This window comes from Chenopodium quinoa, unplaced genomic scaffold, assembly GCF_001683475.1.
Source record: "Chenopodium quinoa cultivar QQ74 unplaced genomic scaffold, ASM168347v1, whole genome shotgun sequence".
Taxonomy (NCBI): domain Eukaryota; kingdom Viridiplantae; phylum Streptophyta; class Magnoliopsida; order Caryophyllales; family Amaranthaceae; genus Chenopodium; species Chenopodium quinoa.
Window position 1 is genome coordinate 1,735,306 of NW_018742987.1, and position 19,496 is coordinate 1,754,801.

General features: G+C 34.3%; 1 protein-coding gene across 1 annotated transcript; it reads left to right on the forward strand.

Moving 5' to 3' along the window:
* The first annotated feature begins 8,438 nt into the window (after positions 1 to 8,438).
* LOC110729453 lies at positions 8,439 to 11,401 on the forward strand. The gene is made up of 5 exons (XM_021909187.1): positions 8,439 to 9,069; positions 9,842 to 9,988; positions 10,189 to 10,239; positions 10,365 to 10,521; positions 10,629 to 11,401. Exons 1-5 carry the CDS (start codon positions 8,983 to 8,985, stop codon positions 11,084 to 11,086), a joined length of 900 nt encoding a protein of 299 aa, XP_021764879.1. The 5' UTR covers positions 8,439 to 8,982; the 3' UTR covers positions 11,087 to 11,401.
* Positions 11,402 to 19,496: the final 8,095 nt, after the last annotated feature.

Here is a 19,496-nt window from a genome sequence, read left to right on the forward strand (position 1 = left end):
GTTTTTAATTTTTTTTGTTGATTAGACTTGATTTATAATAATACAAGGTTGTTATAGCAGTTTTCACGCTTAATTCGGTGTTAATTTATGTATATATATATAGAATACTAAGTTATGGTATTGCAAGATATACCAAACACTGCACGTACATTAATTAGCTAACTCTTAGCTTGACATTCATCATATTATAACTCTTAACTAACCGTGTTATTAAATTATCTACAACTACTGCCAGTGCCAGGCAACGACACGTATGTAGTACTCTTGACATCGTCAAATTATTTTTTATTTTTTAAGGGAAAACTTTGTCTAAATTAGCATGCATGAACTTAATCATTTAATTTGACGGATAATTAGGATTAGCCAACTAAGACCAATGCTTACGATAGGATATACTCATATTATATAATTAATGAACTATATTCATCCGTTACACTGATTTGCGCGAGATTTTATCATGCATTTCTAAACTTATACCAAAAAAAAAAAAAATTTATTTATAGCCTTAAGGGTTATATATAGCATCACCCTAAAAAAATATGCTGAATAAGGGTTTTAGAAAGAGTACCTGAAAAAAATGTGACATCAATTCGATCATTCATATTCATATACACGTAGTATATATACAAGACATGAGAATATGAGATCATTGAGATGTCATCATCTTCATGTTCCTTTTTTATACGGTATTTTAATTGGAGTAGCATGGTAAATGCCTAAATGGTCCCAAATGTTTTTGTGTTATAATACCACCACCCTCCCCCAACTAAAAATAAAAAATCACTTTTTTTTGGCACATATATATAAAATTATTATCATCTCTTTGCCCCGAATTGATAATTAAACTATATACACGGGCCGGGGGTTAGAAAAAGTTAGTTTTCCGTATCACATTACATATTGTATAGCTAAGTTATAGTATTCGTGTGAATCTGTATTTGAATCCAAACAACACAATTACACAATACAACTATAATGTATCTATAGAGTTGAATTGTAGAATCCAACTTGGAATCCTACAAAAAATTTTAATAATATATATTATTAGTTTATAAAATAACTTATTTCAATAACATACATCAACATAAATCATCTCGATCAAAGTTATGATAAAAGTCAAAGTGTGTCACATATTCAGAAAAAGAGAGAGTACATTGAAACAATATATTACGAACTAGTTATTGTACCATAGAAAGAGAACAAAATCATCTCGATCAAACTGAAAATGTATAACCCTAGCTTCAATTAAGAGAGAATTTTGTTCACAAAAAGGACTTTCAATTTTTTGATCATGTCAGAAATGAACTGGCCAGGCATGTTTTTGTTAGCAATTAATTAAAGATATTAAAACCCAATTCTTGACCAAATAATAAATGGTGATTAAACATATAAAGTCAGCCATTTGCATGATAAGAAAAAACTTAATTAATTAATTAGTAGCCTCCAATAAAGCATCAATAATGCACGTACCTTATGATATATATGATTATATGATATGGTTAGTTCTTCATTTAATTAATACTTACACTACGTGTACTAATACTGCATAATTTCAACAAATTTTGACAACCTAACATAACAAATCTTACCATTATATAACACTATAACAGCCCACAAAAACAAAACCATGCATTAATTTGATCTGCTAATCTTCCTCTTTTCCAAATTTTATTCTTCTTCATTTATTTCAAATTGATCATTTCCTCCATGATTAAACAAAACACTTCATTACTCGTTCTTTACACGTTAACATGTATATTAACATTGCTTCTTCAATTCTGTAATGGCAGCCGTGTTAATTTCATGAACGACGAGGACAGATTGTATACATTTAGGGGTGTCAATTCGTTAAACAGTTCGGGTTTGGGTTGGGTTTATCAGTTTCGGGTTATAACGAGTCGGTTTATAATGGATTGAAATAATAAACGGGTCGGTTTGGGTCGGTTTTGAAAATTATCGGGTCAGTTCGGTTTGGTTTTTTTAATTGCAGTTTCTAGGGGTGGGACTTTTCAAACCGAACCGTGAAACCGTCCGTTACCGAACCGAACCATCACGGACCGAACCGTTTATAACCCGCTAATTTTAAACCGAAAACCGAACTGAACCGTATAATGTCAACCGAAACCGAACCGAACCAATTAATGTTAACCCGTTACGAACCATAAACCAATAACAAACCAAACCGTTTATAAACCGAAACCGTTTGAACCGATTAATGTTAACCCGCTAACTGTTTAAACCGAACCGTTTATAAACCAAAACCGTTTAAACCGTAGGAAAAAACCGTTTAAATCGAACCATTTACAACCCGCTAACCGTTTAAACCGAACTGTTATAACCCATTAAACCGTTTAAACCGAACTATTTTCAAACCGCAACCCGTTTAAACCGATCTGATTACAAACTATTTAAACCGGACCGTTTACAACCCGTTCCATTCAAATTGAACTATTTACAGCCTTTAACAATTTGTTAGAATTCCACGAAATATATTTGATGTTTAATGTAATTTAACAGTACAATTTTTTTTACATATAATTATTGATTTAAATTTGTAAATTTTTTTGCTATTATAAAATTAAAATTATATTCTTGTATAACTAAATTAGGAGTTATAAATTAAATAAAAAAATGAAAAAAATTGGCCACCCACCCAATCCAACCACCCTCCACCCACCCACCACCGTAACCCACCCTAACAACACCCCCGCCGTCACCCCAGACCCACCCTAACACTACCCCCACCCCCCACCGTTACCGTAACCCACCCCCACCCCACCACCGTTACCGTAACCCACCCCCACCCCACCAACGTCAACCCAGACCCACCCTAACACCACCCCCGCACCCACCATAATTACCGTAACCCACCCCACCCCACCCCACCACCCACCGTAAATAAAAAAACCCAGACCCAAACCTTACCCCACCCCATCCACCACCGTCACCGTAAATAATAAAAACCCAGACCCATACCCCACCCCACCTACCACCATCACCGTAACGTACCCCACCCCACCCCCTTAACAAACCCCACCCCACCCCACCCACCACCGTCACTGTAAAAAAAAAAAAAAAAAAAAAAAAAAAAAAAAAAAAAAAAAGACCCAACCCCAACCACACCCACCACCGTCACCGTCACCGTAACACACCCCACCCCACCCCATACAAAAAAATCGAAAAAAAAACCCAAACCCACCGTAACCCCTCCCCACCCACCCCCACGAAACCCAACATCCTTGAAACCCCCCAACTCACTCTAATTGCTCACCCACCATAAAACTCCCTCCCTCCCTCGAAAAATCCTCCCTCCCCACCCACCCGAACCCAGTCTAACCGCCGCCGCACCCACCCTAACTCGGCCCCCTCCGTTGCCCACAACATGAAAAAAAATTAAAAAGAAAAACTAAAATAAAAAAAGGAAGAACGAAAACACCTTATATATTAATCCTGAATTTGGCCTCGAATTTGGTTTTAAAAGGCCAAATTTGATCATGAAACAACTAGATCTAGAGTTTCGTGGTCGAATTTGACCATAAAAACCGTCGTGCGTGGTGCCGGTGGACGGAGACGGAGAAACGAGATGGAAGAAAGGAGAACATAGACGGAAGAAGGGAGAAGAAGGAAGAAGAAGAAAGCAAGAAGGAAGAGGAGATGAGAGAGAAAATGAGAGAGCAGTGAGCATATTATTGATAATATTACAGAAGAGGATTAAGAAAACGAGAGAGAAATCAAAAAGAGTACTAAAGAGACGATGGTAAGAGTGATCTGATTGGTGGAAAAGAAAACACACGGATCGTGAATTGCAATGTGTGCGATGATAGGCCGTTAGATGACATGCAAATCAATGGCTGATATTTAATATAAGACGGTGACACGGATCATGGGGTAATGGATTTGGATAGTATGATTTTTTTATTCATAGCTACGTACTAATAAAAACACTACTGTACTCTTAACTTTATGTAACTTATAAATTGTAAGAAACACAAATGTTTGAAAATTGGAATTGATTCAATATGACATATTTAATGTATATTAGTTATATGTATATCAGTATATGTAATAAATAATAATGTATGGTACGATTGGTATCATACTATCATTGGTATGTATAGATAATCGATAAATGTATCTGATTATTAAAACTTAAAACAGTTGATGATCGATCTAATTGAATACTTCTAATTTCCCACCCGTTTTCTTTAACTTGCAAGTTGCAACATATATATGTTGCAGTCTTGTAGGCACGTAATCTTAAAAGGTGATTAGAGAGGGTAAGACAACAGAGTAATTCAGCAATATAACTTTAACACCAAAATTATGGAATAGTTACAAACAATTGTCAATTATTACTTTATTAGACTAATGGGAAATTGAATAATCGTGATTTTAATTAAACATCCAAATATAGTTCCGTAACATTAAATTATTAGTTTATTACAATATCAATTATCGATTTATCGTATTCAAAGTACCAATTCATCAAATCATGGTTATGACGCGATCTTTAAAACAATTAAAACAAGAAGCTGATAGCCTGATAATATTTGATAATGAAACAATAATACATTAATACCATATAAATTTATAATAGACTAATATTTAATAAACAACAACAAGACTATAACCAAATTTGAAACATAACACATTAACATGATATAGAATGAATGAGAATTTCTGTAATTCTATATAATCTGATATCTGAATCGATTTATCGTATTCAAAGTAGCAACTCATCAAAACATGGTCATGACACGATATCTAAAACAATCCAACAAGAAGCTGATAACCTAATAATATATATTTAATAATGAAACAATAATACATTAATACATTATAAATTTGTAATAAACTAATATGATAATATCGAATAAACAACAACAAGAGTATAACCAAACTTGAAACATAACATATTAACATGACATAGAATAATTGAATAAATGAAGATTTGTGTAATTGTATATAATCCGATGTCTGAAAATAAAGTGACGAAGTCCCAACTTTATATAAAACGAAATAGCTAACCGGTCAAAAATCTCTTAAAACCCAATTTCTACTCGATCCATTATTTTTTTCACCAACCTATGCCGACCCGCTAATGAAATGGAAATACTAGTCCCAACTTGATATAAAACAAAACGCGCTAACTGGTCAAAACCACTTTTTAAAACTCGATTTCAACCCGATCCAATTTAACTGATTACCAAACTAACCCGAACGATTTTAGCACCAAACCGAGTATAATCCGAACCGATATGAATCGAACTAGCATTAACCCGGGTAAACCCGCCCCTGAACCGACCCATTTCAAAATAATCCGTTCATGACCCGAACCGATATGAACCCGGACCGACGTTGACCCGGTAAAACCGCCCCTGAACCGATCCGTTTCAAACTGGTCAGATCATGACCCGAACTGTTTATAAACCGAACGGGCATTGACCCGGGTAAACTCGCCCCTGAACCGACCTGTTTCAAACCGACCCGATTATTAACCGAACCGTTTAAAAACTAAACTGGCATTGACCCGAGTAAATCCGCCCCTGAAGCGACCCGTTTCTAACCGATCTGACTAAGACCCGAACTGTTTATAAACCGAACCGTTTATGACCCGAACCGAATTTAAATCGTACAAAAATAAACCGAAATCGAACCGACCTGCGACTAATCAAAACCGAACTGAACCGACCCAGCGTCTAAATGAAACCGTTTTAACCCGAACCGTTTCAAACCGAAACCGTTTCAAACTGAGGTCAAACCGAACTGCCAGACCGAAGTCCCACCCCTAGCAGTTTCTATTCGGATCGGGTCCTTATCGGGTCGGGTTCTGGTCGGTTCGGGTCATAATCAATTTGGGTTGAACTGGGTCGGTTTGAAAAGAAGTTTAGCCCATTTAATGTGGGTTTTGGTTAAAAACAATTCGGGTCTTAATAAGGACGGGTCGTAATTGGTTCGGGTCATAATCAGTTTGGGTTTAACTGGGTCGGTTCGAAAATGGGTTTCGGTTCAAAATAGATCGGGTGAAATCGGGTCCAACCATTATTGTTTCGATTATAATCGGTTTAGATTGAACTTGGTTGGTTTGAAAACGAGTTTACCCAATTTGAAACGGGTTTCTAATCAAATCATATCGGGTTAAAATTGAGTTGGATGATTATCGAGTCGAATTAGTCATATAATGGGTAGGAACGAGTCATGTTATAATCAATTCAAGTTATAAATAAGTCGGGTTTATCGAGTAGTGGGTTGAAACAGATTAGATCATAAACATATTGGGTAACAGGTTGTAAATGACTCGGTCATAACGGGTTACGGGTTTTAAACGGTTTGGTCATAACGGGCTACGGGTCGTAAACGGTTCGATCACAACGGGTTACGGATTATAACCGGTTCGGTCACAACGGGTTACGGGTTGGAACGATTTAGGTTTATCGGATTTTTATCGGGTTTTAACGGTTTTCGGTTTAAAACGGGTCGGGTTACTATCGGGTTTAAACGTAATCGGTTTGGGTTGCTTTCAGTTTCGGGTTGTAGCGGTTTGGCTTGATAACGGGTCGGGTTAGTAACGGTTTGCACAAATTCGGTTTAGTTCAGCTTCGGTTTGGAAAAAATTGGGTCGGGTCAGTTTTCGGTTTCTAAAAAACGGGTTTTAAATAGTTCAGTTCCTTTTCGGATCGGTTCGAAACAGTCGGATTTAACGGTTCGGGTCAGAAACTGACAGCTCTATATACATTACATAGGAGATCAATACCAGGAGGCTCTCCAAATCCAATTCAAAATCGTTAAGGCTAGCTCGTCAAAGATTGTACAAGTTTCAAGGGTTAGGATGAAATTTGTATTGGTTTTTTTTTTGTTTAATGTTATTACTTATAAGTTAAAATTTTTTATTTTGTTTTCATTATCGATCTTCTACAATAGTGTTATAAATTTTGGCCGATGATTTTCATATCTAGCTAATTAAGTTATGATATACTTAGTATATATATATATATATATATATATATATATATATATATATATATATATATATATATATATATATATATATATATGCTATATGCATTTGATCATATAGTTAGTTCTTTTTTTCCCACCTAAAGTTTCTTTTGTATGTACAAGATTATAAAGTTAAAACTTCTTATTGATCAGGTTGTTCTTTTAAATTATATCGTGTTTCATTTCTTCTTATGATTATAGTGTTTTTTTTTTCTTTTTATTATTTTATGTGGAATAAGGTTGAATTGAAAGTTTAAAGGATTTAAAAGGATAATGATACGACTTTATCTAAAAATAGACATAACGCTAATAATATATTTATATATAGGGGCGGAGACACATTAATGAAGGTGTGGACGGGTTGGTTTGAACCCACAAACGCCTTGTACAAATATACCATATTGTGGAATAATGTAACTTCAATTTTCAAGATTTACATGATACAAGTAAGACATAAGGTCCTACTCCTAACTGTATAGGTGCTGTTGTGGCTGAACTAGGGAACTATATGAGCATATGCAAATGTTGAAATGGCCTGTTATTCTTGGCAGACAATTATAACTTAATGTTCAAATTAATTGATAATGAATGTTTATTTTGATAAACACCCTTAATATGTTCAAACATTGTGAGCCACACAAGATTTATATAGAGAGCATATCATATTGTATTATTATTGTTGTTGTTGTATAGTTACTTGTGTCCTGAGTCTCCTGACAATATATTGTACCAACCTACCTAACAAAGAAAAAGGTTTTATAAGAACAAACTACATACTCTCTTTAATTTGTACTATGATAATATGCAAACTTGCTTGAGCCACAAGGGGTAATGCAAAGATGTTACATCACTCATTCTAGTAATGTACCAAGTGTATGAATTTCTAAATTAGTACGTCCCAAATAGACCTGGTTAGGTAAGTATACGCGAACTAAGGGTATTTTAGTAAATTTGCATAGAAGGTGATTGGCGGGAGCTTACGAGGAGGACAAATTAAACACGCGCATGTAACATACTCAAGGGTAAAATGTAGAACAATTGTTGTACTTTCAATCGCAATCATCATTGTATAGCATTATTGCGTGTAAGACGTACGATCAGGTCAATCCAATCAAGAGCTTAAACTGATGTAAGAAGCTTTAGATTGGCTTATGTATCTATCAATGCGGCCTTTTTTTTAATTAAAAAATTTCAACTTATTTACAAGTTTGTCATCAATATAACATCCATTATGCATGTATACATTTGATATTAATATTGATATTTCTTTACATTTGATATCCGAACATTAAAGAGTTCTGCAATACATTTGAAACAATGGTCATATATACATAATCGGAAAATAAGGGGACGTTTAGGATATATAAACAAACCCGTAACAAAAAATGGTACGTTCGTTAGATATGACACGTTTTGGGAAGGCGTAAGAAGGATGACAATTGGCAAAGAAGACACAAACTTTGGTGAGACGACCAAATAGAAGAGTTAAAAAAAAAAGGGGGAGGAACACAAGCGAGAAAGAAGGTGAAAAAGATAGTGGAAGAACGATGCTCTTGTCTTTCCTCGGAACTTAAACTGTTAAACAAACAATTCAAGTAAGAATGTGCGTTTGTTTCAGTTTCTATCGTGTTAGTGTAACAACTTTGCTACCATCCACGTGGGACATCAACCCTCTTGGTGTTCTACAAAACTCCTCTATTTTTCTGTGACTTTTAATTAATAATATATATACTTTATATTATAATTTTATAACATCATAATTATAATACCAATAATAAAGTGAGTGAACTAAAGAGAGTGAGTGAGTAAGTAAGTAAGTGAGTGAGTGAAGTGAGTGGAAAGTGTATGTGATCACTCACTCTATGTTGAGATTTTAGCGGTGCTCCCTAAGTTTTAGGTTGAGTTGCATAAAAGTGGGCAATTTTTTTTTGATAATTAAGGTGAATTAGTGTTAATTACCTAAGAAAAAATAGGGGAAATATTATGGGAGAGCAAATAAGGGCTGAAGATTGGCTACCTGAAGGATGGAAGATTGAGATCAGAGTTAGGAAAAGTGGCAAAAAAGATAGAGTAATTCTTAATCTTAATCTTCTTTTTTCTCGTAATTATTCACTTATTCATTGCTTAATTTTAATGCATTGGTTATTAATGATGTTTTTTTTTTTTCCATCTTATTCAATTTGTTTGTTCCGTTTTAATAATAGTGTGCTTAAACTCTTCTGTTTTCAAGAAATAGTAGATGCATGCAAAAAAATAATCTGTATCTCTGTTTTGCTTATGATATTTTAATGTTCGAAGGTTAATCATAAAAGTTGCTATCACAGGGTGTTTTTGGGATTCAAGGGACTCATAAGGGTATTTTGGTAATTATATGAAGTACGAAGTATTTATTTTTACGGGTTTATTAGAGTTGTGATATCGATCAATGTTACAAACTTAGTTTCTCAACTAAGGGCCTGTTCTCATACGTTTATTTTCAGCTCATCTCAGCTCCTAATTTTCTTCTCTTATAAAATATTCATTTCAGTTCAGCTGAGTTCTTTAGGCCCTAAGTACTCATGGCATTACTACAAAACAATCTGCTAAAAATAATTTTTTTTACTCTAGGTAGAATTTCTTGAATTCTTGATGTGAATGATTTCTTGTAGGATGTGCTAGTAAATTTTTTGTAATATAATTTTGGAATTAGGTTATTAATCTACTTTGAAATCATCTCTTACACTATTGTTACATGAATTAGTTAGCATGCTGCTAGATATGTCTTACAAGTTCATTCATAATGCCTTTATTTAGCTCTCTTGAACTTACCAACTAAGTCTGAAGTAATGTTTTTCATTTTCAGTACTATACTGATCCTGTAAATGGATACATATTCCGGTCTTTGAAGGACATTGACCGGTATCTTCTATCGGGAAAGTTAGGGAAACATGTAACCAAGAACAAACCAAAGGACAGTGAAGACGCGAACTTTGATTTTATTCAGCATACTGTAAGTGTAAATTAATCAACAGCTTTCAAATTCAGAATGAAACATCTTTTCTAATATGCTCCTATAGTCCTATGTGATATAATTTGACTAATTTCTAGTTTTCTACAACTTTAACATTGTTGTGAAATAAATCAATGTTTTGATGGTGTAAAATATATCAATTACTCACCAATTGTTTTGATTCATTGCTGTTGAGAAAGGATGTGCCAAAACAGAAGAAATCGATTGAGTCAAATAATGGAGATAAGAAGGTAAAATCCTCCCTTTAGGTTATAAAACTTAATTTTATGGTACTACACTAGTACCAAACATACATTACTGCTACATTCCAATATTGAAAACTTGTTATGTTTAATTGCTGCTCGATCGAGAATAGAAGAGAGCCAGGAATGAATCCAAGGGAGGAAAAACCGGAGCTGAAACTCCAAAGGAGACAGTAGAGAAAACAATCAGTAAACCTTTGAGAGGAAGGAGTTCTAGAACTAAGAAGAAAAGAGAATCAACTCCTTTCTTTATACTTGATCCAGATCAATGTAAGTAGTTAAAAGTGAAAACTGAAAGAGCTGTATCAGCTAAAAGTTGTGCAGATAAGAATTGAATCGTCGATTAAAAGGTCTGAAATTTGGATTGGTTGTTGCAGGTGAAGACAGCAGTGCTGTCAGCATTCCAAATATATCAGAAATCATAGATTCAATGCTTAAGGAGAAGGAAAATCCTAAAACTGTCTATCTTTCTGCGCCGGCCATAGGATCCCTTCTTGGAGAAAAACTGTCTGAAACCAGGACTAATATCAGCTATAAGAAGCCTAAGTTTTCTGTCAACATTTGCAAAGACAATGTTGCAGGTTCCAATAAGTTTCCTTGTACAGGTATATCATCTGACCTCAAAGTAAAGAAAGAGGATTTGGAGTCGAAAAGCATTGCAAGACCACATCAGGATCAAGAGCCAACTGCAGTAGATCAGAAGTGTGACAGAATGATCACTGACTGCAAGGCTAAGGAGGGTCCTGAAAGCCCGCTTTTTGCTGATTTGTTTGAAGATCCATGTATCGATTTTGCTATTAAAACTCTTACAGGCACGAGTGCGTTTGGTGTGTAAGAGGACGTACTTGTTCGTGTTGCTTCTTCAACAGAAACTTGCTATAACATTAGGTACATACCTTAGAATGTGAAGATAGATGCAAGAAAGAGCTTGCATTTAGAAAGCATAAGACTTCTTAGAACTTGTGACAAACTTTATTTCTTCCCCCCTTTCTTTTAATTTCTTGTAATGACAATATATCAGCAACTATGTTGTATAGATATATCTAATGTCAGATGTATGTTTAATTCTCCTGTAAACTTGATTTTCCATAATTGGTCATTAACATATGAAGTTATTTCATTTAAGATCAACAATTTTATAATTTTGATAATAGACATGCTTTTATTATTCATGGGGCACCTAACATCCTAATTATAGGTGATCAAGTGTTAAGTCAAACTTCGAGTTAGATCTCGTGGCCCGCTTAATAACGGTTCCATCGGGAAGAAATGGGACCAAGTTATCAAATTGATCTATCATAAGACTATCAACTTTTCACGGAAAACTTTTGTATACACCCGATTTTCAGTAATTTACTGAACATCGGGTACACTTTTGTCAGATTTAGTGTCACTTTTGTCAAATTTAGTGACACTTTTGTCAAATTTATCAATGAAGCATAAATAACTTTTATATATGTCAGGGCAACTTTTGTGCGTTTTAGTGTAACTTTTGCACATTTTATTGTCACTTTATAACGGATGTTCAGTAATTTACTGAACATCCTTCAATACGTTCACGGATAATTTTGCTAATTTTGTTTGCTCGAATGGTTGCCATGAATCTTTCTTAGTTCGTTTTTCTTTTGGAAACAAAAAAATAATACCTACATACAATTAACTAGAAGGACTAATCAGTTATTTCGTTCATCGCACCAAACATGCCAATATTAGCATTGATGGTTCGTAAATGTAACTCATTGTTCAAAGAACTATTCAGAGTCCCTAGAGCTCCTTGTAAGGCTTGTTGAAAAACCCGTTGTCGGACTTGATTAATCGCTTTTTGTTGTTCAAACTGAATGGTTTCGTTTTTATAATTTTCGAATTGTTCTAAAGTTTTATAAGTTGAATTAATCAAATTCATTTTTTCTCGTTCTATTTCAGAATATCCATTCACTCGAAACTGATCCGCGTCTATTTCGACTTTCTTTAAGCGAGCCCTGGCTTTTTCCAACTGTTCAATGGCCTTTCCGCGTAGTTCGTCTTAATTTCGAATAGTATTCTAGATCCTCTGTTTTCGATTATCTAATAAATCACTTAATGAAAGTGGATTATCTTTCCATTCATTTCAAAACATTCATGACCCCTTCCCGAACCAAACTTGAATCTTTCAATTCATTTGGCTCTCACGCTCAATTACTTCAATTATTTATGGCAAATTTCCATATCTTTTTTGGCTGTAATGAACCTATCCTCCCTTCTCTGTTCATATGCGTAAAAAAGAAACCGATCAATCGATCATTAATCAAGACTAGAAAATTCGGAGGACTCTTCTGACCCAAACAAAAATAGAAAAATAGATAAGTCAGCAAAGTTGTTTTTTTTTATTCAAATCCAAAAATTTGTGTTACTTTATATGTAGGTCATCGACTCGGCCTTTGGCATTTATTTCCTTAATAGTAATAAAAAAACATAAACGTTTTTTCAATAACAAGAAATTAAGGGATTCAAATCATTTTATCGACATGAGTGTTCTATATCGAAAGATTTCTAACTATTTTTCTTTATTTAATTGAAAAAATGTCTCGGTATTCGGTATATTAAGTATTAACAAAGTGGTAGAAAGAATACCCTGCTGTATCTGGACTTCAAACAATTTAAGTTTTAACCATGTTATGGTAATGATCCCGCATTATTATTATTATTGGTTGATAGAGAATCAAAGTATAGTTACCAATAAATCCCGAAATGCTATAGTTCTTACATATGATTTCTTTATTTATTATTGATTTCAGAAGTCATTCGTGAAATCATGCAACTTTCGCCCTGATTTTTTATAAAGAAAAAGCGGTAGAGTTACAGTTGGTTGAATCCAACCTATTCTTGAAATAAACAACCCGCACACACTCCCTTTCCAAAAAAGATCAATACACCAAGCACTACACTGAGATTTATTAGATTTAATGCTAAAATATCGGTATTAAACCCGAAACTCCCGGCGGATGGCCAGTGACCCAAGAAAACGAAAGAATCGGTTACATTTTTCATATGATCTCCTCTTATAGATAAACTAAAAAATCGTTGTATTTTTTAACTTCTTAACCACTTATAAATTCGAAATGCATGTTTTTTGAATTGAGATTCCCAACAAAAAGAATACTTAAACTTATTGGAAAAGAATTCCGAATTAGGTACTCGGTTTCATGTGAATTGCGAAATACTCCTTTTGTTGCAACACTTCTCCCTCGAACTAAGAAGGGGAAGGAAGGAAGAAAGCGAGTGGGTAACACGAATTCTTCATCCTCAAATGAAGTCCTTCCCGCGTATTATTTTCTCAACGAATAAGTAATTCTGTAGGAGCAATTTTTCATTATAAATAAATGTGAAAAAGCAACCTCCAAGTTCAAGACTAGAAAAGAAATACGTATTTTTTCTATTTCTTTTATCGAATTAAACAAAAGGATTCGCAAATAAAAGTGCTAATGCTACAACCAATCCATAAATTGTTAAAGCTTCCATAAAAGCTAAACTAAGTAATAAAGTACCTCGTATTTTTCCTTCTGCTTCGGGCTGTCTGGCAATACCTTCTACAGCTTGTCCCGCGGCAATACCTTAACCAACTCCAGGTCCAATAGAAGCAAGCCCTACAGCCAATCCAGCAGCAATAACGGAAGCGGCAGAAATCAGTGGATTCATGATAAGTTCCTCACACACAAAAAAAAAAATAAATGGTTAATGATACAATCAACCAATGCATTATGACTTAATTATTCCATTGCTAATATTAATCCAGTCGAAATAACTAACAATACCGAATTGAAAATGGAAATAAGAATATTATTAAACCATTAGATCATTAGAAAGACTTCATCTTTTTTAGTTCCTACTTGTTAAGTCTTTCTGAATCAAAAGAACTTGTGTTTTTCCATTTCCTTTTTCTAATCATTAATCGTTTTTTGATCTTTTTCTTTATTTTGTCTGTTTATTCATTCAATTCGCAGTCATAAACGAACCTGAAAGACTTCGTCGGTTGGTATCGCTATCGAAATTCAAGTAGGACAAATTAACTATCAATTCATATATAACTTGGCAATATCTAATATAAAATATACATGGATTTCTTACATAACGTAAACCGCTATATTTTTTAGTCAATCAGATACCGCTAGACTGTATGTATTTATATATTTCTATGCTCAAAATAAAATAGATTATCTTGATAGAACCTCTTAATCGAATATCTTGATAGAGTATCTTGAGCCACACATATATATATTACCTTACTTGGATCTAAACTGAGATAGACTCTTCCTAAGACGAATCAATGATGACCTTCCAGGGATTTGCCTATATAAGCTGCGGCTAAAGTTGCAAAAATAAGAACCTGAATACCACTTGTAAATAATCCAAGAAACATGACAGGTATAGGAACCACTAAAGGTACTAAAGAAACAAGAACAACAACTACTAATTCATCGGCTAATATATTTCCGAAAAGTCGAAAACTAAGTGATAGAGGTTTTGTGAAATCTTCTAAGATGTTAATGGGCAAAAGAATTGGAGTTGGTTGAATGTATTTACCAAAATAACCTAATCCTTTTTTTGTAAGACCCGCATAGAAATAGGCGACTGACGTGAGTAAAGCTAAAGCAACAGTAGAATTTATATCATTCGTGGGTGCGGCTAACTCCCCATGAGGTAGCTGTATGATTTTCCAAGGTAAAAGAGCCCCGGACCAATTAGAAACAAAAATAAATAGAAACATAGTCCCAATAAAGGGAACCCAAGGGCGATATTCTTCTCCAATTTGAGTTTTGCTCACGTCTCAGATGAATTCAAGGACATATTCAAAAAAAATTTGACCGCCAGTCGGAATCGTTTGTGGACTCCGAACAGCTATTGCAGCTGAACCTAATAAAATAGCAATTACAACCCAAGAAGTTATAAGTACCTGGTCGTGGATTTGGAAACTTCCTATTTGCCAATAGAAATGTTGACCCACTTCCACACCAAATATATCATATAACCCCTTTAGCTGGTTGATTGAATATGATAGAATATTCATATTGTCCTCTGACAGAAATATAACTTAAAAAAAAATTATTTTGATTCAACGAACTCTTTCTCGACTTGGCTACTTTAATTTTAATTTTCTATTTTGGATACTGATTAATTCCATAATATATCCTGGTATTTTTAACAAGTTTTTGAGATTCAAGATCTAGTAACCGATATAAAGTTTAGTAAGTTGATTTTTCATTTTATTATGAATCAGGGTTTCTTATATAGCTAGAACGGCCTTCGCAAATTGCAAATACTAATTTGGTAAGAATTAATTGAATTGAAGCTATAGCGTCATCGTTTGCGGGAATCGAAATATCTGCAAGATCCGGATCACAATTTGTATCGATTAAACAAATCGTTGGAATTCCCAAAGTAATACATTCTTGAAGAGCCGTATATTCTTCGTGTTGATCAACGATGATTACAATATCTGGTAATCCTGTCATATATTTGATCCCACCTAGATATGTTTGCAAGTGAGATAATTGTCTCTTCACCACCGCTGCATCTCTATTTGCGAGACGAGCGAGTCTCCCTGCCGTTTGTTCCATTCTCAAGTCCCTGAATTTATGAAGTCTCGTTTCTGTCGTGGAACAATTCGTTAACATACCGCCAAGCCACTTTTTATTAACATAATGACAGCGAGCCCGTATTGCAGCCCGTGCTACTGAGTCAGCTGCTTTATTTTTTGTCCCAACAATTAAAAATTGTTTTCCTCTACTTGATGCGTCAAAAACTAAATCGCAAGCCTCTGATAAAAAACGCGCAGTTCTAGTAAGATTTATAATATGAATACCTTCACATTTTGCGGAGATATAAGGCGATATTCTAGGATTCCATTTCCGAGTACCGTGACCAAAATTAACTCCCGCTTCCATCATCTCTTCCAAATGGATGTTCCAATATCTTCTTGTCATTTCTCCCCACACTTTCTCTTTTTTCATTAAATTAAAGAGATGAGGTATTCTGAAATAAATTATTGTTCCAACGGAACCTTCTTTTCTACCGCTCTACCGCGAATTGGCTGTTGATATACAACCCCAACCATAAATTCCTTTCTATTCGTCATTTTTTAATTTCTTTATTTTATTACTAAATTAAATAACCATAACAAATACATAAAAGATAAAAATGATGAATTTCTTCTATTTTTGAAACCCCCAAAATCATTGTTGTTTTGATCTATCACAGAAATTCCTTGAAAGACAAGAATCAACTAATTCTCGGTGGTAAAACAAAATATCTCCCATCTTTCTCTCGAATCGATTCTTTTTTTTTGTTTTCAAAGGAATGTCCTTATGTTGACTTGAATGGTGTATGAATCCTTTGAATCCGGTACCAACGGGTATCATCCCCCTAGAACAACGTTTTCTTTTAGTCCTTTCAACCAATCGATACAGCCTCGGAGAGCTGCTTTTGCTAAAACTCGAGCAATTTCCTGAAAACTGGCCTCGGATATAAAACTTTGAGTATTAAGAGATGCTCTCGTTATTCCCAATAACGTAGCTCGGTAACATATCGCTTCTTCTAAAGCGCGTCCCGTTCGTTCCGCCCGAAACAATCCAATTAGTTCTCCAGGCAAAAAAACATTAGACATTCCATCTTCTGAAACCAAGACTTTTGATGTTATTTGACGTACAATAATTTCTATATGCCTATTATGGATCTGCACCCCTTGTGATCGATAAACCTTTTGGATCTTGTTAACCAACGAAATACGACTTTGCGCTATAGTTAGCTCAGCCCCAATCAAGAATTCCCAAGGACTTCCAAAAATTCTTGTTATACGTTCGTTCCAACCATCAATCCTCTTTTCGAGATTCATCGATATTGAATCAATCAAACGAACTTCTAAGACTTGTTCCACTTTTGGAAGGCCTTGCGTGATGTCACCAGACCTAGATTTTTCATATATAAATGTAACTAATGTATCCCTTTCATTAATGATTTCCCCATAATGACCATGAACTGTTGCTCCTGGAGTAGCCAAATAGGGCTTAGCCGATCTTATTACTACAGAGTCAAATTGAACAATTAGAACTTGACCCGATTTTAGGTGCGTTCCTTTTTTTGTTATACATACATTTTTACAAACAAATTGTCCAAGATAAATTTTTGTGGATATCTCTTCACAAAAATTATAATGAAGAAAATACCAATTCAATTTGAATGGATTCAAAATGATGTTACTGCATGGATCGGAATTATAAATTCTTCGAGTTTCATCTATTAAATAATATTGAAATTGAAGTAGTTGAAAGGTTTGTTTTAAATTCTCGAGTTGCAAATAATTAGTTACCAAGATCTGATTATGAGTTATTAAATGGTAAAATGAAAAAAAAATGCGCAATTTGAAGGGCTGCTCCTAACGGACCAAACGAATTCCTGATTGGAATTGGGGGATCTTTTTTAATTGATTCTTTGTGATATTTTACACCCTTGAATGGTAATGGGCCTAGTCGAAAACAATTGGATGATGACAAAATTATAAAAAAAAGGACATTCCTTGTTTATCCCCAACAACGTACGAACAGTTCCTTGATTTTGGTTAAATGATTTTTGAAGTTTTGTTTTTGAATAAATGGAATAAAATGGATTCATATTGGTAGGATCTGCTCCCTCTTTTTTTTTGGATGATGGATCATTCCTTTTACCAATATATGAAATAGCGGATTTCGCTAAATTGACCTTTACGAAGTCTCGAATCATACCATTTGTTCTTACTTCAACAAAGGAAGTGCGGGCCTCTTCGATAAAAGAATCTTTTTTTTCTTGATTCCAATTCAATACTAAACAAGTACGTACTAATTGCATATTTGTGTCAGAAATTCCTCGAGTGACTTTGCCATTTCCATAAAGGATATAATTGACAACTCGAAGTTGCACATTATCCCTTTCCTGCAAGAAATCCTAAGGGAAAAGTGTTGCTAAATTGATATCGTCCGTTATTTCATATGGGACTACGGGTCGAACCAAAACAAAAAAATTTCTCTTAGTAGGGGTGATCCGTTGGACATGAATCCAATTTTTCAAATTTTGTGAGTCCTTGGAATTTTTCCTGCTTGGTGGGATCAAAATGCCACTGTGTCGGGATATCTTATCTGCCTCCCCAGGAAAAAGGATATCTCCCGAAAAAATTTTAAGTTCAATTTTTTTTTTCCTCTCCATTCTGACCACTCCAGCTACTTGGCTTCTTGTATTTAAAGTAATCCGCGTATCGACTCCAATGATACTGTTGTTGCGGACCAGTATGGACGAAGATCCGGGTAAGATATGAACTTCTTCAGGGATGAAAAAAAACCGATCGACTTTCATTTGGTATTTTGGTCGAAATTCTTTGACTCCTCGATACTCAATCAAATCTTCTTTTTTAACGATTGAATGCATCTCTATAGTCCCATATTTAATAATTCCCGAACTTTTTCTTCGGTATCGAGGATCGTCGAAATAAGCAAAAATACAATTTCAACGGAAAATTCCATTTATAGGTATTTCAATCGAGATACCGGAAAGGGGCATTAATTCTTTTTTTCGTTCTTGACTCGCTTGAAATGGAATAATGAATCTATTTCGTCGTTTCTTTGCCAATAAATCCAGATTTTTTGCAAGATATATGAGATTACAATGACCGATTCGATTAAGTTCTGAATAATACGGAATCCTATCCTGTTTTTTACTAAAAGAGTCCGGTAATTTATCTTTTACTTGATTGGTAGTGACTGAGGACTTCGAAATAGATATTTGTTCGAAAGAAATAGAATGAGTGTTCATTTGATCTTGATCCTTGGAGAGCGAAAAGGGGACTACACTGGATCTGTACGGCTTTCCTGATAATATCCATAAATGGCTTGTTTTTGGTAAGAGATGAACATTACCATATGTAAATTCGGGTGCATGGTACACATCGGTACTCCAGTGCATTTCTCCTTCTGAATCAGAATAAATATGTTTTCTAACCCTTTCCTTAAAATTTTGCTAATTTTGCTTTTTCAGTAATTGATCTATCATAAGACTATCAACTTTTCACATAACGGTTCCATCATATGACAATATAACACTCACTTTTAATCTTTAGAGTGTAAATAGTTATTCTGAAATTTACAAATACGGAATTAGATATATTTTGTTCGTCTTCATTAAGATACTAACTCCATTTCAAATTATTCGGAATTACAATTTATGTTAAATTATTACAAATAGGA